We start from the raw sequence: 18664 nt of genomic DNA on the forward strand, positions 1-18664 counted from the left end.
CCTCACCCCATTTTATGGCAGGGGCATAATAAAACTTACTATACATCATCAGCATGCTGTGGACATTCACATATTACAGTGACTGTCATGTTTGATTATTTTTTCTGGAGTTACAGCTCTGTTGTGGACTTCTGATTAAACATTTTCTTGTTCAAGAGTACATCTACTAGTATTTCAGTTGTGTGCTAGTCAGTTAGGCAAAGTGTTCCTGGGTCCAGCTCCAGTACTATTCTGCAGAATTTGATCCAGCAAACATTTCACAGTATCAATTGGTTCTTGATTTGTAATTCATATTTATTTGTGGACAAAAATGTGTAAGAAGATTTTAACATGAAATTTCCCGCGAACTAAGCGATACGAGTAGGAAAGACATCCAGATTTTGTCAGTGTTAAGAAATGAGCAACTTGGTATTATGGTTTCTCATAGGTAACTAGAAAATTTTTGGGTCGCCAATAAAGCACCTCTTAACTTCACACCAATTGCGGTCTTAAAGTGGTTTCAGCTTAAGAATTCCTACAGACATCAAGCTGCTAATAATGATAACTGCTGGTTGCTAATACTGGCTTTTGTTTCAGTAAAGCCTACTCCTTTAAAGTTCCAGTTTAACCCTTACCCTGCTAAATTTCTATAATGAACTTGTTCATCTTTCAATTTGGACAGGACCATTAACTGTTAAAAGGGGTTAAGAAAAAGATACTGAATGGCAAACTGCAGATCATGATCAGACTGCATGGATGTGCAGGCTGATCATGATCTACACTGGTTGCAAAGGCAGAATCAATTGTGTCCAGCATGATAAGGGTTAACTCAACCAACTGTTATCTAGCTAGCTATGTGGTCAGTTTAAGATGCTGACTTTGGTTCATAGGCTAAACACTGTGAAATGGACAGGAGTGCTTCTCAAAACAGAAAACTAACAAACAAGATGGATAAAATGATTTTATTTTGTATTTAAATTATGTCATTCCTTCACTAAGATTATGAATGTAACTTTACAGCAAATAACTACATGTAGTGTGAATTTATGCAACCAGCTTCCTTTCAAACACAAAAAACTTATATGAACAGTAAAAGCAGTGAATCTTAAAAACAGAAGTCAGACTGACAGCATAGCCAAACCATTGAAACACTTCTTTGTAGCTTCTGTGGTTATGTATTCTGTACATTATGAAATATTTAATTTATTGTTTCTGTGGTGAAGGTTGGGTGCTGATTAGCTCCTATGCGTGATTAAAAGCCTGACCAATGTTTTGCTGCATTTTGCTGTAAATAGACTCTTCTTTTTTTCCATCAATTAATTATATACTCTGTCAAAGGTTTGAATTAAATAAAGATGTTATTTCTTCTGTAAATGTAATTTGCATTTAGCCATTACTTAAAAAATTTGTTAACATGTTAAATATGAAATACTTGAAAAAAGAAGCAATTTTGTCTCACTTTATTATTGATGTTTAATCTCAAAATTAGGAAAACACTTTCTTGTAAAAATTTTAAAATTGCACCACTGCACCAGTAAAGACTCAAATGTTTTAATGGTTGGCAATTTTCCTGTTGTCGATCTTCTATATGATAAGGAGCCATCAAAGGTATTTTCTACACACTGTAGCATAATCAAGCTGACATAAAATCAGGATATCCAGATTATACTGTAACATGTTCATATAACTGCTATACAGAATATGTTCTACTCCAGTTTCACTGTTCTACAATTGCACATTAACTGCCACTCTCTATGTATAGCACTGTTATATAATGTCAAATAATTCATGACAAAACTATCCAGTAACCAGACGTTAGCTCAGTACACTTAACTGTTATGTTTTGGGAAATTGTTCAGCCTTCATTTTGAAAAAAAATTCTATTGTTTTTACGCAACATGAAAATGCTGTGAAAAAAAGCCTAGTCTATATTATCAGGGTGATCTGAATATGTAAAACTGAATGAATGTTTAACCCTTTAGAAAATGCCCAAAGTACTTTAACAAACACTAGTTTTCTGCTTTGTAGCTGATCCAACAGGTTCACTGGGAAAACTATTGCTTGGATTAATATTAAATCTAAACACAGGAATCTATATATAATAGGCAATTATACAGTAACATGCAGCCTAAAGCCTCACACTGCAAATATAATTTAGCATCCATTAAATAAAACATAGGAACCAGTTGGATCAGTTACAAATTGATGATGTCTCAGTGACAAAATTCCACCATACTTTTACATGTAAATAATGACACCATAATTTAGTGTTGTAACTGTTTCTGGTATCTCAAAGATACAGAACTGATTCAAACAATATCATTTGTAAAGCTTCAAAATAACATCTATTACAGAAAGTTTTAAATTTATTATAGAAATCTGAACCCTGCTGAGAATAATGACAGCCCAAGAAACTCTGAGAGAGCCTAAACAATTTTTCAGGTAGTGTTTTCTCCGATCGAGGAACTGTAACAGAGACTGAACAGTTTTTCATGGTGAGAAACTTCGAGAGAGAGACTGTACTTTGTGCAGCGTTGTTTTCTGTCATTATTCTCTGCAAAGTGTAGAGCAGTGTTACACAACACTTTAAATTCATAATAACTGGTTAAAGGTAAGGCTTTAAACCATAAGATAGCTAAAAGTAAGACTATAGGTCACTGAAGATTTTACAGATTTTTTATTTTATACAAACGCTCTACAATAAAAATGCTAGACTGAAGTAGTATTCTATACTAGTTGCATGGCAACTCAATTATATGAATTTACAAAATCTCCATGAAACAGTAGTTTCATTAAAACATGTAACCATTGTGATATGCTACTTCAATATGGGATACATCAATATTACACATCAATAGTTCACTCTCATCATGGGGAGAGGGGAGGGATAATTAGCACAAGGTATATAACAGTCTTAAACGATCTCTTCAAAAGGGGAAGACAACCCCTCTTTTGTCAACCAGTGTAATATATGTCTCCTGCATGAGCATTTCCGTGTTTCTATAGATACCAGTATGACTGAACTATGCAAAAATGATTCTATCACATTTTCCGTGTAACAATCTTCATTCAATAAGAAAACATTCATACATAAATAACAAGTTTCAATTCTAAGTTAATATACTAACATAATCTTACAGAAGAGAGATACATGTCTTTTTCGTAACCAGGAATCAAACTTGTGAAAAACATATTTAAGGATAGTTCATTCAGTATAGCCATTTCCCAGGCTGCAAAATATACATAAAACTGAGAGCAATGCATTGTTAAAATACTATACTCATTTTTCCTTAAGAAAAATTGGTTTCCTTTGACCATCTCTTAACACATGATTTTTCTAAGTGAAGTTTCATTCAGCACAGGTAAATCTAAAATTGTAATCACCATTAATACTGTCCAATTATACCTTAACAAAACCTTATCTGAAAGTTTTTACAACACTTAAAGAACCTATGTTTATGTGCCTATAATACACTGAAAATGAAGGATCATATTAAAAACAAATATCCACAGTTAGTATACAAAGTGAAAATGACTGGCCACACAAAATAGTTTTGTGTTGCATTAAATAAATCTACAAAATACAGTGTGAAATGATAGATACATATGTTCCTAATAGAGTTTGTTCAAATTTCCAATAATCAATGTTTTTGACCTTGAGATGTTTCTTACTCCATACTGTAAAATGAGAAATTTTTGCAAGTGATTTATTTTCACTGTATACTCTCCTTTTTACTAGGAAAGTAAGCTTAAACATTATTATTGTCGTAAAGAGCCCTACGAGCCTCTCAAAAAGTCAATACATCATGAATATTTCACCTCACAAACCATATCTAATTAAAAATATGGCAAAGTTTTAGCCTTGCAAAAATATCCAACTTTACAGTAGTGCATACTTGCATAAAGGGCTTATTTTTTTCTCACCCAAAATATTCCATCTATTTCTCCATACAATAACTGTACTGTTATGGCCTAAATGTAGTTTACACAACCTTTCTAAAAGCCATTGCTTGACCACCTATTTATTCTACAGATTCTAAAATGAGGTTTACATTTATTACAACTGTAATAAACACTAATGAAATGAACCCAGAAAAGTTTCTGAAATGTACAACATTTCTTTAATAGATAAAACACAGACCAAGAAATCCATTTTTTCTTGAACACATTCTTTACACTACTCAAGGACATCTATGTTTCTTTAAGGTAGTTCTGCCATTTGATAAACCGGAAGTGATGGCGTGACGCCATTTTTCCGGAAAACGTAGAATAAAGACTGGATTCGGCGTACGGAACAGAAAATCATTTTATGAATTAATTGCAACCTGTGAGTAAATTTATTACAATGGTACTGTTGCTATATTGTAAAGTCAAAATATGATATTAAAACATATCACATGTTAAATAATTCAAAATAACATCCTAAAATTAGCGTGAAATGTCCGGTTTACTTTAATCATGGTCAAATATCTCAAAAATAAGCACACGGACCTGTATATTTTATTTCATCAAAATATAGGCCATGTCTTTATTTACAACTGTGAGAAGTTTCATCAAAATCTACATTGTAGAAAAATTTCTATTCGCGAAAATGTTAAGAAAGTTATGATTTTCCCATAGACTCTCATTATGAAATATTGCGTGAGGTCCCTATTTTACAAATCAGTCTAGCAAAAAATCAAGCACACGACCCTATCTTTTTTATTTGCTTAATTTTCTAGGTATATTCTAAAGTTTTGAAAAATCAGTGTTTAATCAAATTCTACATTGTAGAAATAATTTTGATCCAAACGTGCAGAACTACCTTAACAAAGTCTAACAATTCCTGCTCTGAATGACTCCAATGGTAAAGCTGTAATATATGGTAAGTGAAAATCTACAGAAAAACATCATCAAGCTTAGAGTAACCTGCCAATAACTGAATGAAATAATTGAGCCACGCCATGAGAAAACCAACATAATCCGCACAGTCTGGTCAGGATCCACGCTTTTAAAGTCTATTGCAATAAGAGAAACTGTTAGCGAACAGCATGGATCCTGACCAGACTGCGCGGATGCACAGGCTAGTCTGGATCCATGCTGATCGCAAAGCCACTATGTTGGTTTTCTCATGGCACGGCTCATATATCTATAACTTTTTGTTAAATTATAAAGAAGCATCACAATACATTCTTCTTTTCTTCCTATTTTTTCAAATCTGAAACTGTACAACATTATAATTCGCCATTTGGATTTATCTTAAGCGTAACTGAAGGACAAATCAACAAATGAAAATATAACTATTTAAAAAAATTTTTATGCCATTTTTAAAAAAACTAGAAATACATTCTGCATGCCCTACCCACGGGTGGAATGTCGAGCCCGCCAGCACCTTTGACCTCTATGTGTGACCCTGACCTTACACCTAGGGAACTGGTTCTTGCGCATGACACTCTGTCTCATAATGGTGAACATTCACACCAAGTTACATCAAAATCCCACCATGCATGAAGAAAATGCTCTGGACAAACTTCAATTTGACCTTTGACCTCTAAGTGTGACCTTGACCTTAGACCTAGTTCTTGCACATGACACTGTCTCATAATGTTGAACATTCACGGTAAGTTACATCAAAATCCCACCAAGCCTGAAGATGAAATGCTCCAGATAAACTTCAATTTGACCTTTGACCTCCCACTGTGACCTTGACCTTTGAGATAGGAACATGGAGCTTGTGCATGACATTCCTTCTCATTGAGATCAACATTCATGCCAAATATAAACAAGATTGGTCCATGAATGTCAAAGTTATGGTCCGGACAAAATTGGACGGACGCATGCACATACACCGACCCGCCAAAAGTGACGACTATATTGAGCTCACCGCAAGCAGGCTCGACAACAACTAAGCCAATATGCAAGATGGTTCCTTTTAACTTGACAAATAAACATTTACACCCCAGTTACAGGCTTGCTACAACCAAGTGATGATGTCTGTACAGTCCAAGTTTACTATATTACCAGGAAATATCTTATGATACAGCTCAACTTGGACGGAAAACACAACAACACTAACAGCTTTACGTACTTCTTGAGGAAATGACAAAGAAACAATATATTACATTTAGAACCACCCTGTTCAAGGAAATGAAACATAAAAAGTTGAAAATTATATGAAACTCTTATGATAAAGTATGATCCATGTATGTGTTCTTTATAAGCAAACAAAAAATGCTCTGTAGTAACCTTTGCCAAAAAATGAGAACAAAATTTAATCAGTAAACAGTATTATAAAAGCATAACTTTTCCAGGTTTCATATATGTATTATTTCATTGCATAACTTGGTACCCTGTATCAGACCTAAGCTTGCTATTCCCCCAAACCAACAGTAATTTCTGCCTTAACATTTGACGAGAATATATATCCGAGTAACTAACTGTTATCTACATGCCATCAATATTACACTGTACAAAAATAAATAGGGTAATATATGTTGCAAAACTTATTGCCTTTAAATTCATTGATCACATGCTTTTAAACCTCTGAGAAACAAGGTCTGGCTCATTCAAAATGTCCTATTAAATTTCATGAAATAAAAATGTAATTATCTTTGGTTTGAATTCCATCAGTGGAGATATAAAATCTTATTAAGTAATCCTTCTTGAACACATTACACATGTAATACAAACGCTCATGCACATTAAAAAAACACTTCACTCTATTTTATGAGCTAGTTACAAGTTTGCTTATAAAAATCTGTTACTGTCAACAGACTGTTTACATTTCTTTGAAAATAACAACAAAAAAAAACAACAAAAGCAACTAAAACAATTCCATCATGTATTTATATTAGTTAAAAGTAGAAACATTAGAGGTTGTATGTACAGAACTCGAGCCCTTGATCTTCCGAGCCAACTGAAATATATTCCAATCTTGAAATCCCATCATCTGATCTCAATGAAATCTCTATGTTACCATATTTTCTACTTTAAAGTCTGTACTTGGGACTAGCCCAGAGGTAACCCATTCTTAACAATTCCACATACATCATCAGACTGTAAAATGTAGGCACACAACCTCCCCGACTGCAGGTCTATTCCTCCGAGCCCACAGGGATGATGGGACATTTTTCATTCGTAACTTGCAATGGAATCTGGTGGATTTTTAGCAGGTTGCCTTACTTGCACTTATATGTGTAAACATAACTAAAACATACATGCATAATGCAGGGCATGCCTATGAATTGTTTTAAACTTGAATGCAATTTAGCATTATCAAAGGTGTTGTTTTCAGTCAGTGCTAAAGTTACGTTTAAATAAACAGTACACAACCCACCAGAAAGTTTAGGTTAGACGCAACAGAATGTATTATCTGGAATTCTTACATGGTATGAAATAGTAAGATTTCCACTCAAACATTCAACAGGGGCTGCCTACATTAAAGAATGAGTTTACATATTTTTGGTGGGTAGTGTATTCACACAACCTTCATGTTATATACATGTACGAGTACGAATCATGAGACAAGTTATTAGAACTTCAGCACAATATTTTTCTTTTTTCAAACATCAAACTCAACACAGAATATCATAGCTACATGACATATCACCAGTTTTATCTTAATTCCTTTATCAGCTTTGTGTATGATGAAATTCTATACATAGATGTCTATATATAACAATATGTCACTAAACAATAATACGCCTGTATAAAATTGTCCTATCAAAAACATAATCATGTTTCAGTGCAAAAGCTTGTTTTTTCATTGACTCCTCTGACAAGTTCTTAACATTCTCCTACTTTTTCAGTAAGTCTAGATATGTCGGTTCTTTCAATATATTTACATATGTACACATATACATGATACATATACACATATGTAATATACACATCATTTCTGTGTAAGTCGAGATTTTTCCTCAAGCCAGCAATAGTTACTCTATATAACGAAGCTTTTCTGTCAATGAAACTGCACATCAGTCCTCCGCAGCACACAAAAACGGACAGACAAACAGGCACACTCATGCTGTATTATGATGATACATTATTCACCAGTCTGTTTCTGTTACCACCCCTCACTTCAAGACCTTCTAATTTTTTCCATAAATCTTCACGATCTTTTTCTTTCTTTTTCTCCCTGTAAAAGTAAACACTGAAATATAATGTTTGTTGGAAGCAAACTTGAGAACACATCTTACTTTTAAACGAGTTTTCATGAAAAGTAATTAACCATTATGGTTGCCTTTTTTTTGTTGAAAAAGAAGTACACTTTTATTTCCCTGCCAAAAAAATGACTGATTTTGAAGCATATGGATTGTTGTTTTTCTTAACGATATCAATTTTCAAATTTCGCTGGCTGGACTGTAGTATGTCATAGCTCTACGAAACTAAAGAACAAATTACAAACAACAATTTTCTGTTCTGGCCTTGTATTGAGCACCTGACAGATATCTGTTCACTAACAATTCACCTTCAACAGGATAGTCAATTATTATCTTACTGAGATGTTTGAAAGGGGAAGTTGGCATCTCCAATATTCCTCTGTTCTAAATGATCTGGCAGTGAAAGACAGTTTTAAAACATAAATAGATCTTGGAGTCCTCAAGCTCCCACATCTTCCTAGTTATATAGACTTACTTTTGTCTCTCAGATTTGTAGTTTGCCGTCAGATCATCAAACAGTTGACTGTTCATTTCCATAAAGGTTTTAAGAACGTTATAGACAAGGGCAACGATCGTCTGGTTCCAGTGCTCCTTGGAGATCTTGTACAGGGCTGGGAACATAATTGGCAGAATCACCCGAGAGTTTTCCTCTATCAAGCTTATTATGTAGTCATTGTTCCAGTAATAAAGTGCCCTCTCTGCCACCTAAAATTCAAGTGGAAACCTAAATTGCATGATCTTATTCACAATGATCAATTAGTATAACTGAGAAACAATAGAAGGGAATATCTTCAAGTCAAGGCACTGAAAATTTCTGAGATGCTGTTAATTTTTTAGATGTTGAGTGTCATCTCACTTAAGAGGTCAGTACTGTTTTCTTCCCAGGAAAGGACTTCGCACATATCGGTGCTATACACTGAGAACATTAAAGAACAAAGCTATCTATTTACAAAGTGCTAGGCTAAGTTAGTCACAGAAGCCTGTATTTAAGTGTTCTCTCTCTGTTCTGGGGGCTTTCTCTTGCTATGTCACACTGGTCAGATCACTCTCGTGTCTGTACTGGCAGGGGATAATTTGGCACCCAAAGTAGCTTCTTTTGTATATAAGCCACCTCTAAATGTGTTTACCACAGAAGTATGCTATAAAAATCCAGTATAATATATACAAGCTTTAAACTTATGTTCACCATTTGTATGAAACATCCGATGTTAAGTGAGGGTTTTCAGTATCTGCTATACCCGATCCAAAACTATCAGAATACTTCTCTTCTTTCAAAATTTTCAAACCTATGGGTTAGGAATCACACCAATCGCTAGCTGCAGGTGAAAATATGTCATTCAGTCTTAAACCAAAACAAGAACTGGTCCTGTATTGCTCTCCACAATGAACTAGAAGACCTGCTTTCAACCTTGACACAGACACCATGAAGACAGTCTAGGTTTCATGTACCAGTAGATCAGAAAGAAAATTTGATCTCGAGACAGTTTACAAGGTCTTTCTATGACATGACCAACTGTTCTAGATTTTACTCAATAAGATCAAGTTTGAATCTGGCAAAGATTTCATTAAGAGCAATTATCATTTGGATCAGTAAGAAAATGTTGCTTCAAGTGTAAAAAAATTCCTATGTTTTGACTTTGCTGCCTAGTTTTTGACCCTAGATGATTTAACTTAGGGAAACATTCTGACCATGTTCCATTAAAACTGAGCAAAACTAGTGACCACAAGACTGTAACAGTGAAGCTGTCAACAACACTCAACAACACACTATAACAGACAACACTGAGTGATCACCCATTTTTAGCAGGATGGCTAAAATGTGTGTAATATTACTTTTAATATTTAGAAAAGTGCATATTATATCCATAAGGTTTAATATAACTGTTGTGTTACCTGAAAATGTGGACTTGACACACAGCGAGATATTTGTCTAAATAATGGGTCCATTATCTTCTGAAACTGTCCTGGTTCTATAACATCCAGTATTTCTTCTATTTCTCCCAGAAACATCACCTTAAAAACAACAAAGAAAGATTTAACCCTTACCTTGCTAAATTTCTATAATGAACTTGTCCATCTTCCAATTTCGACAGTACATTAACTGTTAAAAGGGGTGCTAACCAAAAAGATAATGACTGAATGGCGAACAGTGCAGACCATGATATACACTGGTCGCAAAGGCAGAATCGATCATGTCCAGCATGGTAAGTATCATCTATGTTTTAAGAATATTCCAGAATTTTTAGTTGAACTGGCTGCTTTTTACGGTACAGTCAACAGCTTAGGTGTCATAGTAAAGCTTACAACTCAGTTGCATTCCCTTGCAGACAGTATTTCATGCACAGATGAACACCTGGCTAGAACCAACAAAATTCTACAAGAAACTTGATATAAAGCACTGAAGTGGAAAGATTCCAGATGCATTCTTGTACTGTCAAAAACCAGCAAATTTACTATTTGAGTTGCACCATGAGAAAACCAACATAGTGCATTTGTGACCTGCAAGGACCAGACCAGCCTGTGAATCCGTGCAGTCTGGTCAGGATCCATGCTGTTCGCCGATGGTTTCTCTAATTGCAATAGGCTTTGAAAGCGAACAGCATGGATCCTGATCAGACTGCACGGATGCGCTGGCTAGTCTGGATCCATGCTGGTCACAAATGCACTATGTTGGTTTTCTCACAGTGTGGCTTATTTAACTATGCAGCCCATCCCTAACAGCCCTTGTGCTCATCTCCAGATACTATACAACTATTTACACTGAGCAATTTTAAATAAATGTAAATAAACATACAAGATCTCACAAATTAATGAGAAAATGTTATTATTTTGAACATTATGATGCCACAGAACATACCTCTTTCTGACTACAGGTTTTCGGCCAGAATTTCAGTAGACCTTTTATAACCTGTAATGAAGGAAGAACAGAAATAACATCAATAGAAACATAAAACCTTCTAATATGTATAATCTACCATAAAATCTTCATAATCAAACTATCTGAATCACACCAAGCAATTGTAAAGACTTTATTCATTTTCATTGAGCACTTGCCATGTATAAGGCAAAAATGGACAATGGAAAGATATAACTTTTGTAATTTATGTATTCAGATGAGCTCAAATCTTGTTCAAAATGATTTTAGAAATGTGTAAACAGAGTTTTCTCTTTAAAAAAATCCAACAAAAAATGCCTTTAGAACATCTTCACAATAGAATATGTGTATGTTACATCACACTTTGTCCTCCTTCAGATGCAAGACTAAAGTAAAGCCTGTTTCAGGTCATTCTTTTTTATTCAAATTAAGTTAACAGACAAAGAATCATTTCTGTAACAATTATTACTGGCAAAACAATTACTTAAAATCACTCCTACTGAAAAAAGAAATAGGAGTTGTGCCATGAGAAAACCAACATAGTGCATTTGCGACCAGCATGGATCCAGACCAGCCTGCGCATCCGCGCAGTCTGGTCAGGATTCATGCTGTTCGCTAACAGTTTTTCTAATTGCAATAGGCTTTGAAAGCGAACAGCATGGATCCTGACCAGACTGCGCAGATGTGCAGGATGGTCTGGATCCATGCTGGCTGCAACGCATTATGTTGGTTTTCTCATGGCGCAGCTCAAATACACTCCTACTGATAAATGGAACTATAGTGACACAAAATATCACAGCAAGAAGTGCCCTTTATATCTTTTTACTCTCTGAGTGAAAGATTATCACTGCAAATGATTCCGTGAATTCAATCTGATTTTAACAACTTTTAGATACATTGAAGTATCAATAAATGTGATGTTTAGAAATAATTTCACTACAAACTTGTTATTAATAATTTAAAGCAAATTTCACTCACTATTTCTGCAACATTAAATGTTTCTAACTTGTGTTTGGGCACATTTGCCTTTTGAAATAAATATGTTGTAATTAATACTTGCAAGAAATGTACAAATCTTACTCATTTTTAAGGTCTAGAGATTTATTTAGCTGTAAAGTTTTGGGCAAAGATGAGCTAAGAAGTTTTGCACCGGGATGTAAATATTCCTTAATCATATCATATACAAAACAAGCGGGCCATGACGGCCCTGTATTATCACAGCCTTGTATCATTTACCTGACCTAGACCTTATCCCAGGTAACTTAGTATCCAGTTGGATGTACATTTCATTATAACAAACAGTCTGACCACGCTTTACTTAAATTAGGTAGAACATATACCAATTTTTCAACTATTTGACCTTGTTGCCAGACATGTGTACTTTACTTAGATTTTATAAAAACAGATACACTGACAAAATTTCATAAAGAATAAAATGTGGCCTCTAGCATATGCACAAGGTTTTTCAATTAACTGACCTAGTTTTTGACCTCAGTTCCAAACTTTTCCTAGATTTCAATGAAACAAATATTCTAACAAATAATTATGGAGCTCTAGCAGAAAATGTGGTCTCCAAATGTTAACAAGGTTTTTATATGATTTGACCTAGTGACCTAGTTTCTGCCCACCAGTGACCCATTTTCGAATTTGACTTAATACTTTACAAAGCAAACTATCTCACAAACTTTTATGAAAATGAAGCTGAAAATGTGACATCCTATGTGATAACAAGTATTTCTATGATTTGACCTAGTTACCTAGTTTTTGGCCCTAAGATACCTACCTAGAAGATTTTCAAAGTTTCCACTACATGCATACAGGGAAAAGTGACCAAGCCCTCTAGTGGCAATGTTTTTTCAATTAAACAGAGTAGGTGATCACCTAATGAACTTTTCTGTCAAATCATTTTGAAATTCGGCAAGTGTTTTCTTTGAAGAAAAATTAGGATTTTCTTTTTTCTGTTATCATGGCAACCAGAGGTCTGCAGAGAATAAAATTCTTTGAACAGCTTTGGAAGAGGACCATCAAAGGAACACCCAGGCCAAGTTTCATCAACTTTCACCAAACTGTTTTAGGGGAAATGTCATTTGAAGAAAAATGTGGACAGATGGAGGTACAATGAGTGATCACAACAAATCACCCCGACCACTTTGTGCTCAGTGAGCTTAAAATGACAGTCAGTTTACTGCAATTTAAAGTTCAGAATCTGGCACCTTATTTTCAGGCTAATTATCATATTATGATAACAAGAGGGCCAAGATGGCCCTAGGCCGCTCACCTGATAAAAACACCATAACAGTGTTAACATGTTTGACATAGTGATTTCATGGAAACAAATATTCTGACCAATTTTCATTAAGATTGGATCAAAAATGTGGTCTCTTAAGTGTAAACAAGCATTTTCTTCAATTTGACCTAATGACCTAGTTTTTGAGCTAAGATGACCTATATTCAAATTTGACCTAGATTTGATCAAGGCAATCATTCTGACTAAATTTCATCAACCTCGATTAAAATATACAGCCTCTATCGCATACAAAACGTTTTTCTTTGATTTGACCTAGTTTTCGACCCCAGATGATCCATTTTCAAAACTGGTCTAGATTTCATCAAGGCTATCATTCTGACAAAATTTCATGAAGATCAGTTGAAAAATACAGCCTCTATCGCAAGCACAAGGGTTTTCTTTGATTTGACCTAGTGACCTATTTTTTAACCCCAGATAACCCACTTTCAAACTTGGCCTAGATTTCATCAAGGTAATCATTCTGACCAATATTCATGAAGATAAAATGAACAAGAGGGCCAAGATGGCCCTAGGTCGCTCACCTAAGAAACACTCCATAACGGTGTAAAACATGTTTGACCTAGTGATTTCATGGAAACAAATATTCTGACCAATTTTCATTAAGATTGGACCAAAAAATTGGTCTCTTGCGATAAAACAAGCATTTTCTTAGATATGACCTAGTTTTTGACCCTAGATGACCCATGTTCAAACTCGACCTAGATTTTATCAAGGCAATCATTCTGACCAAAATTCATGAAGATCAACTGAAAAATACAGCCTCTATCACATACAGAAGTTTTTTCTTTGATTTGACCAAGTGACCTAGTTTTTGACCTCAGATAACCCATATTCAAATTCGACCTAGATTTCATTAAGGCAATCAACCTGACCAAATTTCATAAATATCAACTGAAAAAAACAGTCTCTATCGCATACACAAGATTTTTCTTTAATTTGACCTAGTGACCTAGTTTTTGACCTCAGATAACCCATATTCAAAACTGACCTAGTTTTCATCAAGGTAATCATTCTGGCTAAATTTCATGAAGATCAGTTGAAAAATACAGCCTCTATTGCATACACAATGTTTTTCTTCGATTTGACCTAGTGACCTTGTTTTTGACCCCAGATGACCCATTTTCGAAATCAGCCTAGATTTTATCAAGGTAATCATTCTGGCTAAATTTCATGAAGATCAGTTGAAAAATACAGCCTCTATTGCATACACAAGGTTTTTCTTTGATTTGACCTAGTGACCTAGTTTTTGACCCCAGATGACCCATTTTCGAACTTGGTCTAAATTTCATCAAGGCAATCATTCTGACCAAAATTCATGAAGATCAATTGAAAAATACAGCCTCTATCGCATACACAAGGTTTTTACGCGATATGACCTAGTGACCTAGTTTTTGACCCCAGATGACCCATTTTCGAACTCGGCCTAGATTTCATCAAGGTAATCATTCTGACCAAAATTCATGAAGATCAATTGAAAAATACTGCCTCTATTGCATACACAAGGTTTTTCTTTGATTTGACCTAGTGACCTAGTTTTTGACCCGAGATGACCCATTTTCGAACTCGGCCTAGATTTCATCAAGGCAATCATTCTGACCAAAATTCATAAAGATAAATTGAAAAATACAGCCTCTATCGCAAACACAAGGTTTTTCTTTGATTTGACCTAGTGACCTAGTTTTTGACCCGAGATGACTCATTTTCGAACTCAGCCTAGATTTCATCAAGGTTATCATTCTGACCAATATTCATGAAGAAGAATTGAAAACTACAGCCTCTATCGCATACACAAGGTTTTTCTTTGATTTGACCTAGTGACCTAGTTTTTGACCCGAGATGACCCATTTTCGAACTCGGCTTAGATTTCATCAAGGTTATCATTCTGACCAATATTCATGAAGATTAATTGAAAAATACCACCTCTATCGCATACACAAGGTTTTTTTGATTTGACATAGTGACCTAGTTTTTGACCCGAGATGACCCATTTTCGAACTCGGCCTAGATTTCATCAAAGTTATCATTCTGACCAATATTCATGAAGATTAAATGAAAAATACAGCCTCTATCGCATACACAAGGTTTTTCTTTGATTTGACCTAGTGACCTAGTTTTTGACCCCAGTTGACCCATTTTCAAACTTGGCCTAGATTTCATCAAGGTTATCATTCTGACCAATATTCATGAAGATTAATTGAAAAATACAGCCTCTATCGCATACACAAGCTAAATGTTGACAGACGACGGACGACAGACGCCGGACGCCGGACATCGAGCGATCAGAAAAACTCACCTGAGCATTGCTCAGGTGAGCTAAAAATACAGCCTCTATCGCATACACAAGGTTTTTCCTTGATTTGACCTAGTGACCTAGTTTTTGACCCCGGGTGACCCATTTTCGAACTCGGCCTAGATTTCATCAAGGTAATTAATCTGACAAAATTTCATGAAGATCAATTGAAAAATACAGCCTCTATCGCATACACAAGGTTTTTCCTTGATTTGACCTAGTGACCTAGTTTTGAACCCAGATGACCCATTTTCAAACTCGGCCTAAATTTCATCAAGGCAAATATTCTGACCAATATTCATGAAGATCAACTGAAAAATACAGCCTCTATCACATACACAAGGTTTTTCTTTGATTTGACCTAGTGACCTAGTTTTTGACCCAAGATGACCCATTTTCGAACTCGGCCTAGATTTCATCAAGGTTATCATTCTGACCAATATTCATGAAGATTAATTGAAAAATAAAGCCTCTATCGCATGCACAAGGTTTTTCTTTGATTTGACCTAGTGCCCTAGTTTTTGACCCGAGATGACCCTTTTCGAACTCGGCCTAGATTTCATCAAGGTTATCATTCTGACCAATTTTCATGAAGATCAGTTGAAAAATACAGCCTCTATCGCATACACAAGCTAAATGTTGACGGACAGACAGACGACAGACAGACGCCGGACATCGAGCGATCAGAAAAACTCACCTTAGCATTGCTCAGGTGAGCTAAAAATAAATGCATAAATGTCACCATCAGACTTTTTATTCTTTTATAAGAAATCAAGTGGAACTTTTGACAACCAATCAGAAACCAGTAGTCTTTCTAAACAAGCTTCTCCTGCAAGCATACTTACATCTTCTGTTAAACTTGGATCTTTTTCTAGAAACTGTACCACACAATAGGCCAACTGTAAAATAAACAGTAAGCATAACAATAGTCTTGAATATATCAATTCAATGAACTTTTGTTCATGTAAGTTTTTATGTATGCAGATTGTCTGTCCAGATTAAGCTAAGTGAGTTATTCAAGAATGCTGGTAAGGAATCATCTGATGCATTTTCAGGGGTAGTTCTGGGTGTATTTTTCCTTTCGTCATTTTTTTTCCGAAACAATAAAATTAAAGAATCTAAACAACTGTATGATGTTTTTGTAGGTCAAAAAAGTACCCATACACTTTTAATCTAAATTTTTAAGGATACCTCCCATTTAAAATGTTATGAATATCACATTTATAGTAGTTCTGCATATTTGGATCAAGACAACTTCTACAATGCAGAATTTGTTTAAACCCTGTCAGATTTTTCAAAACACAGGAATATACTTAGAAAATTTGGCAAATAAAAAAGGTCTATTTCCTTCTGTTCTGATAAGGGTGGTTTTCAAAATAATGAAGCAAAAGTGTGACATAGGGGTTGAAAATTCAAACTGATTTCTTATGGTTGTCACCTATTTTTTATGATAGCAAATACTTCAAATTTGAAGGAAATAACTTTAGGAAAGTGTTGAGAAATGCCAATCAGAAAATATTTCAGCCTTTAATTTGAAAGTTCAGTGAATTTCCAGTAAGATGGGTGATAAATGTTGCATGGTTTTATGACAAGGAAATATGTATAACAGTAATTTTTTCAACATAAATGATAAGTAATGGGTGTATGTGTATGGTTTGAAACTTATTTAATCATATGTTTGGGGACATTGGTTTTTAAAATCACCCTTTCTGCACAAATCTGACATGAAAATAAAACTTTACCTATAAAAGTTGTTGCTGAATGCAAAATAACTAACATATAATTATAAAACCTATTTTTTCTCACACTTTGCATGTTTATAAACCACATGCCAAATTTCAAGAATGTCCAGTAATTCTAATTTCTAGAATTGTCAACTCAAAATTGAGTTATTTTACAGATGCACAGGGGACACATACTGAAGATCAGTGTAATATTCATCCATTATTAGTTTTCTATTCATAAAAAGACTAATGGTAATCAACTTTAGACAAATACTATTAAAAAATTAGTTTATTCCACAAAATAACTACAAAATTAAAAATTTTCACTACAAAAACATGAAAATTCCCAACAGAATGTAATGCTTTAAATGAAAAATAAGTGACTTTATACATAACTAACACATTGAAATCATTTAATTTACATGCAATGCTTATTCATAGTAGAAAAATGACAAAATGCCACGCATGATAAAATGGAATAGTTAAATTCATACATACTTCATAATTTTACTAAAAAGGGTGCACAGGGGACAAATTGTATCAAAAAATTTATTCATAGAATATGTTCATGGTAAGTAAAATTCTTTTAACTACATAATATTTACTAGTGAACATTACATATTTAGGTAAACTTAAGAGCCTAAGAAGCAATAAAATTGATGTTTCCACTTTTAAACTTGAAAATTGGCAACTTCAGAAAAAAATGCAAACAGTGAATTTTAAATTGTCCAGGGTTTCTTATATAATGCTAAATTATCAAGAAATGCCTAAACTTTGCATTCACACTGCTAAGAATATAGAACTGCCACCGCAAAGTACAGGAATGCTATGACAATTGATATATGTCAAAAAAGGGTGCACAGGGGACATCACTTTTGGCTCTGTGAATGTTTAACAGTCAGTAATATGTGAAGTTGAACACTGCTTTTGTATCTGTTGTAACTCCCTTTCAAGGAAAATAAAGCAAAATCCCATTTTAATTAAAGAATAAAAGAAATCTGACACTTAACAACTGAAAAGGTGCACAGGGGACATTTTTAGGTGTATAGACACCCATCAAGTTTCTGAGAAAGTTGATTTATTAAAGAAAAAAATCATAATGTGTCTTCACAGCTGAAAGGATAAAGATCTTATTAAAACATTAAGACTTCAGAAAAGTAATAAGGTTATGAAATTGTAGTGTTCAACATTTAAATTTAGTATTTTTTTCACTATTTTTTGTGAAGGGGGTTCCTTCACAAGATGTGAAATATTGGTAACAATAAGATGTAGGTAAATGAAAAGAAGTATTTTATTTAAATGTGCAAAGTTTAAGTTACATAAAAAGGCCAAAGCTGTAACAATAAA

The 18664-nt window shown here is 34.3% G+C and overlaps 1 protein-coding gene across 2 annotated transcripts in view; it reads right to left on the reverse strand.

The window, feature by feature from the left end:
• Positions 1-926: 926 nt before the first annotated feature.
• Positions 927-18664, reverse strand: part of LOC123530532 (serine/threonine-protein phosphatase 2A 56 kDa regulatory subunit epsilon isoform-like) — a 65032-nt gene continuing 47294 nt past the window's right edge. For both annotated transcript variants that reach the window (XM_045311315.2, XM_045311308.2), the window contains 5 exons: positions 16439-16492; positions 10978-11028; positions 10014-10133; positions 8596-8825; positions 927-8095 (listed from right to left, as the gene is read on the reverse strand). In XM_045311315.2, the coding sequence (XP_045167250.1) occupies positions 7990-8095; positions 8596-8825; positions 10014-10133; positions 10978-11028; positions 16439-16492 (561 nt within the window). In that variant the 3' untranslated portion in view covers positions 927-7989. The remainder of the gene's footprint in view (positions 8096-8595; positions 8826-10013; positions 10134-10977; positions 11029-16438; positions 16493-18664) is intronic.

Source organism: Mercenaria mercenaria, chromosome 1 (genome assembly GCF_021730395.1).
Source record: "Mercenaria mercenaria strain notata chromosome 1, MADL_Memer_1, whole genome shotgun sequence".
In the NCBI taxonomy this organism is placed as follows: Eukaryota; Metazoa; Mollusca; class Bivalvia; order Venerida; family Veneridae; genus Mercenaria; species Mercenaria mercenaria.